We start from the raw sequence: 13,500 nt of genomic DNA on the forward strand, positions 1-13,500 counted from the left end.
CGTAAACAGTATCAATATCCCCTGAATAAGTTTCCAGTTTAACCCAAGCAAGATCGCAAATTCAGTTATTACCCTTCGAAGAGTAAACACAAAAACTGCATACATGATGGTCATGGTATATTATTAGCAGTGTCAACAAAACCCAACCAGCTGAAGTTACCCCCCCCCGCCAGCTCCGGTAGGCCCGTGTAACGACCCGCTCTGTTGTGTGTCGCCATGGAGCGGGCTTTGTCCCGCGTCCATTCATCTACCGGAATCGCACAATGGAAGTCGCTCAGTAGGGTAACTGCATTCACCCCCCAGATTACCACTATCCGGCATGCCGTGGATTTGTTTACTCGGTGTCGCTGATATCGAGATACTAATTTAATTGATTTTTCCTTCTTCGTTGTTTACGCCAGGACACAGCTTCATTTTTTTCCCAGTGATGTCTGTGCTGTTATTCGGGCATCATAGTGGACTCGGACAAAACGGGCTTAATCGATTCTGTATCGGTGAGTCTCACTCGGAACCTGTCCGGGACCAACTACCATTCAGGTGATTTGAGCGCTGGTATGCTTGTGATCCAAAAAGGCAGAAATAGCAGTCAATATCGACCAGTGTCGTTCGCCTGACTCATCGACGGCTGTTAGAAGAAATCAACCGTAACGTGTATTGGTGAGCATTGCTGTCACGGTGTTATGCGTTTGGAATGACGAGTTTTGTTTACTTTTCTTGGCCTGCGTATACGTGTAGCGGCGCCAGGGTCACACACTGTTACAAAATTACCAGCAGATATTTTGTCTGCCTTGGAGAGACAGTTTGATCTGATTTATCACAAGACTTGAAATATCACTCTGGATTTCGTCCCCACCATTCTCTACAAGCCCACCTGGGGATTACAACTCCATTAATTAATCAACTGCAGATAATTGGCTCAAGAACATGGATACATACGTTCGATGCACAGTTTATCAAAACCATGGAGATGAACTTTGATGTTACATCCCCATTGTGATACCGTACGGATAATAACACGTTCTCAAGTAACGGCTGAGTGGTTAATACTGTGTAAAGTGGACTCTATAACCAGTGTCGATGGCCACTTACAATCAAGAGGATGGCTGACTTGGAAAATTTGCCGAAATGGCGACAAGGGATTGGAATATTTCAAAGTGTGTGAAAATGCATTTGTGACTGGCGTATCCCAACACAAAAGTCATTATTTAGACATAGTACGCGATAAAACGCTTAATGGTGGTCCTATTCGAAACTGAATTTCCATACAATGAAGGACACTGATGGTCTGCTAAAAGGCAGGTGTTACTGTAAAAATATAGACCATGGTGTAAAGGAAGGTTGCACTTAATCGTCAGAGCAGCAATGGGTTCCCGCGGCGAGAGGAAACAGCCGGGCGCGCTGGTAGGCGAGAAGTCCCAGACGGTCTTCTCCGCCAACTGGAAGCTGGACGCCATGCTGCTCAAGAACCTCCAGATGCTGGACGTGTCCAAACACCGGGTGAGCCATCGCATCTCCATGGATCAGAGGGTGGTCAACAAGAGATTCCAGACCAAGCTGTACCGGTCCAAGATTACCCACGCCCGAATGACGAACAACCGGGAGCTGCTGAGGGAACTCTTGCACCGGGACAACTACACCTTCAACACCAGCGTCGGCGGCCAGGACGAGAAGTACACCGTCAAAGTCAGCCCCACGCAGAAAATCCCTGGCCAGGAAGACAGCGTGGCTCGTGAAACTCTCAACGACGGGAACGGCAAGGGGGTGAGGCCGGCCGCAACTCCTGTCGTCGTTGTGGAATCGAACGACGATGGGAAACAGGATACGATGGTTCCTCGTGATGTGCAGGACGTTGGTTCTGATCAGGGAAAAGATGAAAAACCGTCTAGTGTGGCCTCACTTACTCAGCAGACTGTCAGGCGACTGTCCAATGCTGCTGGTATGCTTCCCAAGCAGAACTCACCGGTAACGTTGCAAGAAGATGTGGTGCCGGCCTCAAAGGAAACATTGTCGGAGGAGCAGATGGCAGACACTGAACCTTCACACAGGACTCAACGAGGATTGCTTACTGATGATAAGAGAAAACCGAGACCCAACACGGCAATGCCCGATTTAATGAAAACAACGCGTACCGGTACTGCAAAAACGAAGAGGCCCAAGACTGCTCTGGCGAGACAGGGCAGCGGACTGCTCACGGCTCCGTCACAAGACGGGAAAACTTCATCATCTCCAACACGGCAACCTTCCACCTCACAGGGACCCACCACGGCAACTCAAAGACCCACCTCGGGAGCACCGAGACCGCGAAGCCATTCTTGCAGGCAGCAGAAACACACCATGCCCAGCATCTTCGGGGAGGACAAGCGACCCACGCTGCTAGACATCAACAGGGATCGCTTGGCCAGGTCCAACTTCCCAGACCGAGTCCGGAATTTCGCGGGATCGCTCCGGGGGCTGCAGACCGACCCTGACCAGACCGTGGATTATTACACCCACCGGCTCCTGGAGAACCTCCGCGGAGCCAGCCGGAGAGGCCCCCGGGAATTCATTGAGAGTGATGCAGAGAGAAGGGACGCCCAGCGGATGGTCGGGAACCTGAATGCACGCAACATGACATTCGGTAACGTCAAGAAGATCGGGCAGATGAACCATCAAGACCGGCCAGCTGATGGCTCGCCAGTGAGGGTTCGATTGAGAGCATGGGGATCTGATGACGATGACAACGACAACCAAGACAATGGAAACACGTGAAGCTGTCGTAACGGGGATTAAAAATAATATTCGATATTGCAAATGGAGTGCCGCAGTCTACAGGCACAGAAACAAAGGGACAGAGTAAGACACTTCAATAAAAAAGTAGCCCAGATGATACATGTACATGTGCATAGCTTTGTGTAGATCCTATTGAAATCGGAGGATTAGGGACTCTTATGCCTATCCCTAACACTCCCAAATCCTCCGATCTAAATATGATTTTTACATATACCCTTGGGTTTAGGGTTAATTCTTCTCATAAGACCCGCCAACGCATAGCCGCTCAAAATGGCGAAGACTTTACGGGTGTCTTATTTTTCGTCTTTAGCGATTCATGAAATTTATATTCTGGCCAGTTCTTCATGCACGCTATACCTTAGGGAATATCCCGGTAATTCTAAGTAAATATTACTTTTGAGAATCTAAATACAAAGATTACCGAGCAGACTTGTGCCGCTTCCACATGTTGTAAACAGGCAAAAATGAACTATGGCGTCTGTTTTCCAGACGTAGAGTTCAACAAGCTACAAGACGGCAAAGGCTCCTGTTTCGTGACATCACAATCAATATCATTTTAGGGCGATTGGTAACCTCATGGACCAAAATGTGTTACGCATGCACGCTCTCGCATTCGTTTCAAAATCTGTATTCAAAATACAAGGCAGACACTGAAAAAATCACCTTTTATCCCAAACTCTTAGATGTTAAACAGGCATAAAAAATGGAGGCAATCGGCAAATATTGAAACTGAAGCTTTTATGCAAGACCACCTTTCACTCCACTTCGCTCATTTAAGAGCCGTGCAATGCAGAAATAACAGTTTTTACCGAAGGCAACGCAACTCGTGTTATAACAGCGTTGTCCAGTGGTGGTAAGGTTTGATCGTTGTAGATGTAACTCTGATTTGTTTTGTTTTGTTTTGTTTTTTCTCGACTCGTGCTGGTTATATTGCCCTCATTTACTGATTACGTACGCCTCCATTTTCGAGTCTTGTTTTTAAAGTCGTTAAATTTCTAAGTAGACAACCGCGACTTTTTGAAGTCAAAAGGTTTGATGAACGGGTAAATGATGCCAGAACTATTTTGAGTTACTTTTACAAACTTGGGAGAGACGCTAGAGAAGTTAAAATCCTCCCCTAAGCTGAACCACAAGAGATGTTCCCTTCCTCCAATAAACTGATTCGAAATCCCCCTCATAACTCACAAAATGATCCTCTTTCAAAGGAAACCGTTGACGGTTTGAAATCCGGGATTAGTGTAATCTCCTGATCAGACTACTCTGATGGAATAGGATTTGGTAAGAGTCCAGGTTATTTATATGTATACACGTGCCCTTCGTAAAGTTGCATTATCAGATGAATAACAACAGAAGATGAATGAACAGGGTACTACAGAACTTCTTGGCCTAAAATCGACGTGTTTTTCCCAGTGAGAACACGGGCAATGTTTATGCAATTGGCATTAATTCTGTACCAAGTCTCTCTAATATTGCCGCATTAACACTGCTGCAGCGTTATGCTTGGTTTTTGTTTTAAGTGATCGCCGACAGTCGCAATGACATTTTGATCGCTGAGAAAACAAGTTTGGAACAAAGTAAAGGCCGATTCGTAAATAGGCAAAAGCGAAAGTGAAGCGAAGTTGACATTTGCAGCGAAATCCGTCCTCGAGCTGAAATGCGTTTAACTTTTGGGAATTTATAACACGATAATCTGTATAAAACGGCCTCAAAAAACGTACGTAATAATTCTGCCAGTGAAATTTATAGAAAATAGACATCGCATATTGAGAACTATTATAGTTTTGTTCTCATTACAGGTAAACGTATCTGTCGAGGTGGCTTAAGCTGGCTTTTACTCGTAATGATTAATTTACAAAAGCAGTGAGAAAACGTGCCATTCAGTGATTTGAAACATTTTCGACATGGGCAATTATACATCAGATAAAAGGCTTTCTAAGGGATGATTGGTCGATGTAATGAGGTAACAGTGGAGCCAAAAGGCCCCTCTCGGTACACGAATTTAGGTTCGCCAGTTGCTAAGATTTAATGTGAAACTTTGATTTAAAATGGGAGGCAAGTTTTATACATGTAGTCTATGAATACCGGTAGCTTGTGAGTCTAAGCAACAATATCAACAACTCAAATCCATATTACTTTGCTTAAAAGCATTTCAGTGTAGAGTGCATGATGTTTATGAGTTTTGACCTACCAATGCGAACGGTTGTTTGTGATCGTGTTGCCACATTACTGTTGTCGTGATTTAGTATAGTTATTTTCCAAAGTTACCGCTCAGCACTATTCTGCGTTGTTTTGATGTGTCTTTTGTAGTCAGTGTGTTTAGCACTTGAACGCACTGATTGATCATCTAGCTCTTGTTGCGTCGACATTTTGACATGATAATAACAGATTTTGGTTAATTAAAATTTGTTTGCCAATTATTTTATTGGGACTGAGGTTAAACGGTCCCGAAAAACACTGTCGTTGTACATACAGTCTTTCAAAAAGACAAGATTGATGTCGCACAGCGTCATCCGCAAAGCTCAGTGTGTCCATTCCACTGTGCACTTCACAACTAACAAGCGCGTGTTTGTTTGTTTGTTTTTTGGTGTTTTTTTGCGTTTTGTTTTGTTGTTGTTGGTTTTTTTTCGTTTTCTGTCGCTCTTCATACAAGTCCACAGCATCCGTCTGATCATTGCCAAAGTGTGAACCAATTCCTAAGAATCAAGAGTAAATGTTCCTTCGCATTTGGGGAATATTTTTGATATGATTGTGCGTTACAGTTGCAGAGAAAGGACCATTAAGCTTTCTGTATGCAGAATAGATTTATATTATTTGTTTAATTTGTCTTACGCAATCATATTGATTGCGATGTCTTAAGCTTTGTTTCGAAATCTTATAGCTCATCTGTTTATCCTGTAGGCCTACTCTCTTATTTTGCAATTTGATGCGAGTGTGCTCAGAATAAATGCAAAGTACAATGTACAATTTTGTTAATGCATAAATAGTCGTGCATGCGAGACACGTTATTGGGAAACTTTTTGACAATGAAGGGGGATAAATATTCAGTGCGACTGGAGACAAGTAGACAAGAAAGTCAAAGGCCAGTGAAAATTTTAGGGGCCTCCGAAAAATTGAAGGCCTACCACAGAGTACTGTAGCCAGGCTGGGGGGGAGTTCCTGAGGCCGTTGCCCCCCATGCCTCCTGTGTTACATAAGCATGCTTTTCTCAAATAAGGGGGACGCGGGAAAGAGTTCCCCCAGGGGAGTTGTCCCCCCCCCCCTTGTTTCGCCTCTGCACAGCAAATGTATTAAGTTTTTACCAGCTTTGTATTTATCTTTGAATTTTCGATTTCGGGGAAAAACCTCAACTAGCTAATACAATTCAGCCTTAGCTTCAACACGGAACACGAATTTCCTGCGCCTTCTAACACTACGAAATATTTACTGGTGCTGATGTATTCAGCGGGCAGAGTCTGTGTATGACACTTGCGCCTATGTGGCCTACGGTAAAGCTACAAAACCGTCAGTGCAAAACTAAAAGCAGTTTTATGCAATGAAAGTCCAGACTTACTCTTTACATTACAGTTGCTGCAACTCTGTCTCCCTTCGTTGTGAGTTCCGTCGAGGAACAGATAGAAATCTCCCAGTCTCCCATATAACGTTAGCCCTTTCACGCCGGGCCTCCACACGGTTTAATAATTGAACACAAATGAAATCACTCTATCGCTTGTCTCAGTCGTCGAGAAAGTAAAGCCTGTTCTGGCAAGCATGAAGGTTTGCAATAGCAATCAGAATTTATTAGATGTATAGCTAATAAGCCTGAATGTAATTGTCTCCTAATTGAAAAAAATGTCGTTAAGGAAACATTACCAGCAAGCGTCTTTAACTAGGCTTTTCTTTACCGGAATAAAACAGTGGCATATGTTCACCGCGGGCTCACCTAATGCAAACTAACGCCCGATAGTATGGAATTCCATTGCTGCCATTTTACGCGGCGCTTGTGGGGCATTTTGGCCTGGATCTCCCCACATTTCCGCCGTCGACGGCGCATTGTCGCGTCGTGCCGTTGCGTCGTGCCGTTGCATAGTTTTGTACACAGAGTATAGAACCGTCGCGTAGTCGCGTCGTGCCGTCGCATTGTCGATGCGACGGCACGACGCGACATGCGACGGGCCTATACTTTGTGTCTAAGAAGATGCAAGGACATCTGAAAAACGGATTTCGCGAATCACTGTGAATTTCGTACCTCCCTCGATCTGGGAGAAATCGGTCGTTGTCTGCAGCACCTCAAGTGTTTTCATTTCCCGATATAATAACATATGTATTGGTCTGTAACCCTTCGAAACAGAATACGTCTATGCCCCGCCAGCCTTGAGAGTTCTTTGCGTTGAGCATTATGGGATCTAGTATTATTCATATTTTTATTGGGGGATGATTACTTTCGTGGAGACTTAAAAGTTGTTCAGATGGTCAGAAAAATGTAGGAATCTCTACATGTGGTAAGCTGCAATAGGCTCCGTATTAAAAGCACGTCCCTTCGGCTACAACTTTCCCTGCGCTCCTAAACGGTGATAAGTTTCTTTGCAAAAGGACTCACCTTCCCCTGTTAGATCTATAGGCACTTCAGCTCTTAAAAGGATCTTGTTTGTCTTTCACCACAGAGAAAAATCAAACATTTCAATTACTCCACAAACGAAAGAGCGGGACTGTCTCTCTGTGTGGCGCCTTTGCCCTCAGCAGTTTACTTTTAAGGGCTCCCAGCGTTCAAAGAAACTATCTTAGCAAACGGTGCGACCATAGCACTGTGACAGAGGAGCAAATAAAAATGTACCGTGTTTTGTGGCATACATTCTGTTTGCTTGACGTGGCTGCTAATTGAACGTCTAAATATAGCTGTAGTGTAAACGTCGGAACAATGCTTTGGGGGAAAACGCTTAGTGGTGTGATTCTATAGGAGAAATTTGAACAGCTCCACAACAAGCGTAAAGCATTTCGAATTAATAGAAATAATGCCCAGTCTAGTCACTGGAGGATGGAGAGGAGAGGAACGCGATGGGGGTCATATGTCCCCCTGCAAAGTGCTTTTTAATTTTGCTGTTTTGTTTTGTTGTTGAAATTAGAGATAGGCAATTTGGGGAACTACTTCTTACACTGTGTGTATAACATCCCAATATCTACCCCACCCCTCAAAGGGGCAATAAAATGTGACAAAGAAAAATGCCATATTTTTGGTTCCCCGTAACATGTTGTCTCCCCGAATGTTTGGTTCGCCCCCCCCCGTGCCCGGAGTGTCGACCTTGACTTCTCTCAACAAAAAGGAAAGAACTAAATAAATAAATAAAATAAATAACAACAGCAGAGCTTTTAGTAAAAACCAGTAAGTTTCGTGTGCACGCGCTACTACCGCTGCAACATGTAGTGAGGAGACTGATAATTATGTCACGACGCGGGAGGGGGTGATTGACGGGACGCAGAGGAAGTTGCGCGTTTTGCCTAGTTACATAAGAGACGCCTTGCACCAGTACACTGTTTTCAATGTGTAAGAATGGCGCAAAGAAACCTCTCCATTCCAGAGATGGTGGTCGCTATGAAAAAGTTTGTCCCGAATCACAAGGTATTGCAACAGTGTCTTTAGTCAGGAGAATTTAAATCTAGATATTCACGTGAATTGAAAGAACTCAGTGTGCCTGATTTTATTCAAATTTAACTCGCAAAAGGTTTATTGATTTAGGTTATGTGGTAATGTTATAATGCGGGAAAAAACAAGCAAGTGGGGCATGGGGGGGGGGCTTCGCGTCCGGACCGATCTTGCTCATGGTCCTACTCAAAATACTAAAGCGCCACCCCGGCCCCACAAAAAAATCTCTGAAACTACTACTTCTTGAGGGCGCACTTTGTCATCGCCCTAGCTGGCTAGCCAGCTAATACTGTCTGCATAACGAGCCGATCGCTAGGAGGGCAGTTGTTGATGCATGCACCGGTATTTCAGTACACATGTATTCGACTTCTTTTTGATGGGAGGAAAACAGCACAATGACTAAAACAGTTTTTTAATATCTAAGGTGAGAATCGGAAATAACTTGATTTATTTTGAAAAACAGCAATGCCCAAATGCGCTCAATGAAGGCGTCGAGGAATTATGATTGTCGGCATCCAGACATCACTTGTATGACTTGACAGCCTATGCGCAAACTAGAGACTGGTTCTGTTTTCTGTTTTCCAGGTAAATGCTTCAATTTCTCCCTGTTTAATTTGACCTTAGGACATGTCATGGGAAGATTTCCATATACGGAAGCCAGTAATCATTCCCTATAGTAACCTCTTAACTGTCAGAAAGCAAAAACATTTCAAGAAAAGTTCAATTTAGGAGGGAAAAAACAAGTCATTTATCTGGAAAATACCTAGAATTTTTCAGACTAGTCTCATTGGGTTTGTGCACAGGGTGTGAAGCGGCGACCACGTATGGAACTCTTTCCCATGTTATCACTTTCTGATGGCTAACACTCTTCATTAGGAAAATCAAGTTGTATCATCACGTTCATCACTTGTCATAATGTCCAACCCTGTCCTACACTAACACGCCAACAGTCTGCAATCTGAGTGACCAGGATTCTATGTCGCCTACAAATGCCTTGTGGAAAGACTTCCATGGATGGGTATCTCTAATTTTCCCCTGCAGTGGTTTACCAGCCATCAGAAAGTGTAGCATGCCCTACAGAGTGAAATTTAGCCGGGAAAATATTGATGCATTATTTCGAATTTTCCGGATCAGTCCTGAAGAGTTAGTGCAAGTGACGAGAGTTTCAACTGATGTCCTTGCATGGAACTCTTTCTGGGTATTTTTTTCACCCGTAACACAAGCAGGGTTCATTGTCCCATTGCCCTTCCATATGGTAGCACCCCGCCATAGTTCAAAGGGCAGCCCTTTTATCATTTAGACAAGCATTGGTGACAGTAGATCACGTCCAAATGTTAAAAACAAGGGATGAGTAGGGTCCTAGTTACTCATATTAGCCCTTAGAATAATCCCAATGACTGTGCAAAGCACAGCTGTCCAGTGAGATGTCAGGCAAGTCCATGCAGAAGGTAAAGTACCAAACATTTTCAAGAGAGTAAAACAGTAGCCAGTCGTCATTTGACTAATACTTTGACTTACCAACATGTCTAACGTACCCAGAACTATGTACTAAGGACTAAATTCCACCCTCTGCATTTAGGCCTGTTTTTAGAATTAATATTAAAAGGATTAAGGGAGCTGCCTTTACAATCGTGTAGTTTTGGTATTTTATGTACTGGGTGTGTGAAAGTAAGAGTAATATTTGAATTTGATCATAAAGGATTTGTTCAGCTAGCATTGCTCATCTAGCACACCTTCCAAGTTTTTCAGTGCTACTTTTTTTACCAAGTACATGTAGTTTTCACATTTGAATGCTATAAAAAATCGTCTAAGTGATAAAGCCCAAGATTGGATTCTACTTTTAAAAACGTATCTCGATGCTTATCCCTTTATTAGTGCTATTGTTATTAAAATCCCACATTAATGTTTAATGTGTATTTCTGACTAAATTTTCAGGGAGAGCAAAGTATTTGAAGATGGATGCTGGGGAACCTGAAGCCAATGATGAGAGTAACACCTCTACCACCCGTTCTCAGTTGCCTGATCCCAGCGCTTCAGATGAAGCCACACCAATCATAAGCACCTACCACGGTCTAATCAATGATCACACTTATGGGAAACTGTATGTGTGTGACAACTGTGGCATGAGCTTCTCAAAGGAAAACTGCCTGAAGGCACACCAGAAACGGCATATCAAGCCAAAGTCCTTTTTCTGTAGCACCTGTGGTAAAATGTTCAAAAGCCCAGGCAGTCTAGCCAACCACGGCAAAAGCCATGATGCCAGTTACAAACCGAAGCATGTTTGTGATATCTGTGGCATCGGGTTTGAGACGAACCATCGACTGGTAATGCACACGATGGGGATCCATCTCAAGGACCCAGTGACGGCTCCAAAGTACAATTTCAGACCACAGAAAAAGAATAGGCACTCAATAAGAAAGCAATTCATCCCAAGAGGCCGGTCACTGCAGAGGCCATTTGTTTGCGACATCTGCGGCGACATCTTCCCAGAAGACGATGCCCTGAACACCCACCAAGAGTCTGTTCACAGTGAAGACCAACAGCAGTCCAGCAATTTTTGTGGGGAGGTCTTCCCAATAGGTAACTCCCCCGAAGCACGACTCAACTTGACTCACACCAAAAGGAAACCATTTTTGTGTCACCTTTGCAGCAAAGACTTCTCGAGTGAGAAGACACTGAGGACGCACCACATGACCCACCGGGAGTTTGCTTGTGATATCTGTGGCTGGCCCTGCCGGGATGCAGATGCCCTGGGCACCCACCGAGCCATCCACACCCAAGAGAAGCCATTCACCTGCAACATTTGTGGCAAGCACTTTTCCCAGGAGAGCACTTTAAAGACTCATCACCTGTGGGTACACAACAACGGCCGACCAGATCAGCCGCTGGACTGCAACATCTGTGGGAAGTCCTTTGCTCACGGTAGCAAGCTCCGAGAACACCTCAGGTTCCACAGGCAAGTCAAGAAATTGGTATGCGAGACTTGCGGCAAGGCTTTTAGCTACCAAAGCCAAATGAAGATGCACCAGCGGATCCACACCAAGGAGAAGCCATTCCCCTGCGCCATCTGCGGCAAAAGTTTCACACAAGCAGTGACCGTGAAGGATCACTTGCGAACGCATACAAAAGAAAAACCATTCCTCTGTGACATTTGTGGCCGGGCGTACACTGAGAGACACAGTCTGGTCAGTCATAAAAAGATCCATGTGAAAGAAAAACTCTTGCTGACATTTTTAGGAGAGCCATTTGAAATGCAAGATACTGATCAGGAGTCATAGAGAAATTGAATAGTGTACAGAAAATGAACCTGTTGCTGACTGAACACTTGTACGTTGTACTTATTTATCTCTCCAATAATTTTTAGACTTTGACAGTCAGTTTGTACTTTAAACAGGGTTTTCCTCCCTCAGAAAAATGCTATCCAAAAAGTAACATGTAATTTCTTCCAAAATAATCATCAGAAATGGTTGTTTTATGTATCAAAACTAAGAATGTCATCTTTTCAAACCTGAAGACTTATTGAAATCTGAAGATACACCGTAGGATTTTTTCGTTCTGTCCTGTGGGATTTACCACAACCATCGAAATGCTATGTTCATGCGATTTAACTCCCTTTTATGTGTGAATTCATTGGAAAGGCTCACGAAATGAAGATACTGAATTGAACAAGGTTTTGTCATATTGTGTTTTATTTTCTATTGCCAAAGAGGATCCTCAATCGGTTATAGCGGTTAATGTTAAAATGTAATCAGCATACTGCAAAATTAAACAACCACTGCCTCCTTGAGTAAGCAAAAGTTTCATCAAGTTTAGAACTAGAAAGAAATTCCCAAGAAGGATAGTACCATTGTTGTGCAAAGATACAGGATTTGAATTCAGTGACTGCATAAACTTGCAAGATAAACTGTGTAAACTTGCATTTAAAAGAACAAAAATGAGTTGTGTTAAGTCATTGTAAATATCTCGGCAACAAACCACGAAATGAATGTTAAGTGTTAGTATAAAACCTGACAAGCTTTTTTTAAAGATACCAAAAGCACTTGTCTCTGATGGTTATTTTGAGAGAAGATAAATGTTGATGTACCCCTGATAGAGAAATGTACCCCAGTACAGCCGAGTCTGTGAAAAACCAACAAAAAAACCCAACTTTGTACACGTAGGACTGCTTTCAAAAACCTGGGCCACGGCTGCACTTGTATGTGGAAGCAGCTGTGTTTATGAATTCTTGAGAAAGCTTGCTACACATTGAACAAATGATTAAAACTACTGTTACTCTTTTCAGTCGGTTTGTTCATTGCGTCCCTTCTGTTATGTGTTTGAACATAGGAGAAACCACGATGATTCATTGTTGGGAATTTTAAAAAGAATTACAGCAACCTTGAAAGTAAAAGAAAAAAGGGAAAAAATAGCCCAGTATTCTCTCCCCCCCCCCAACATTGCAGAGGCATGCTTGCTTGCTTGCTTGTTTGCTTGCTTAGTAGTACCTCATGAAAGGTAACACAATGAATCAGCACAGACTCTCATCGGTGAAGCGAATCCCATAGACAGTGTTGTTTTTTATTACACAACAGTTTGGGGATATTACGTATTTTTTATACTTTCTCAAATGCCTGTGGGAAAATGGTTTTGCTACCAATATATAGAGGAGTTCAGGTGTATACTTCATGGAAGTTTTCCCTGATGAAATGCTGGAGTGAATGTGAAAAAAAAACCCACCTCCATTATAGCCTTGAATCAAGTCTGCTAACCCCAGCCCATCTGTTGGAAAAAAATCTCATCTCGGAGATCTATCTGGTACCCTGGCCAGGGTCAAGGGAAATCTACTCCCCCTTTCCTGCACAACCATGATGTCTGGGGGAAAGATTTTCCAGGGAAACGTGGTTCTAACTTAAGAAAGTTGAGGAACCTTCCCCTCACGGCCACCCCGAAAAAACTTAATTTAAAAAGAACAAGGAGTGAAAGACATTTTTAAAGAGACGAATGGGCACGAAAATGACCAATTTGTTTTACAAATAAACTCAAAATTGATCCACTTTTACTGCTTTAATGATGTGTCATTTAGTTACTGATGAGTGCTTTGTCCCCATAGAAATCCCTCGGGGGAAAAAGTATTT

General features: G+C 43.3%; 2 protein-coding genes across 4 annotated transcripts in view; both read left to right on the forward strand.

The window, feature by feature from the left end:
* The window catches only part of LOC110984061 (uncharacterized), a 19,376-nt gene extending 6,709 nt beyond the window's left edge, over positions 1-12,667 (forward strand). Inside the window, exons 1-2 of one of the 3 annotated variants that reach the window (XM_022243857.2) lie at positions 8,662-8,810; positions 10,322-12,667. In XM_022243857.2, the coding sequence (XP_022099549.2) occupies positions 10,342-11,664 (1,323 nt within the window). In that variant the 5' untranslated portion in view covers positions 8,662-8,810; positions 10,322-10,341 and the 3' untranslated portion in view covers positions 11,665-12,667. The other 2 variants (XM_022243858.2, XM_087132783.1) reach the window with 2 other exon arrangements.
* On the forward strand, positions 226-5,750 carry LOC110984059 (uncharacterized). The gene has a single exon (XM_022243855.2). It carries the CDS (start codon positions 1,363-1,365, stop codon positions 2,746-2,748), a length of 1,386 nt encoding a protein of 461 aa, XP_022099547.2. The 5' UTR covers positions 226-1,362; the 3' UTR covers positions 2,749-5,750.
* Positions 12,668-13,500: the final 833 nt, after the last annotated feature.

Source organism: Acanthaster planci, linkage group LG02, assembly GCF_054643075.1.
Source record: "Acanthaster planci isolate LZ-2023a linkage group LG02, COTS_SCS, whole genome shotgun sequence".
Taxonomy (NCBI): Eukaryota; Metazoa; Echinodermata; class Asteroidea; order Valvatida; family Acanthasteridae; genus Acanthaster; species Acanthaster planci.

Excerpts from the sequence above, each read along its gene's own strand:
- LOC110984059 (XM_022243855.2), top strand. The coding sequence starts at position 1,363 with ATGGGTTCCCGCGGCGAGAGGAAACAGCCGGGCGCGCTGGTAGGCGAG.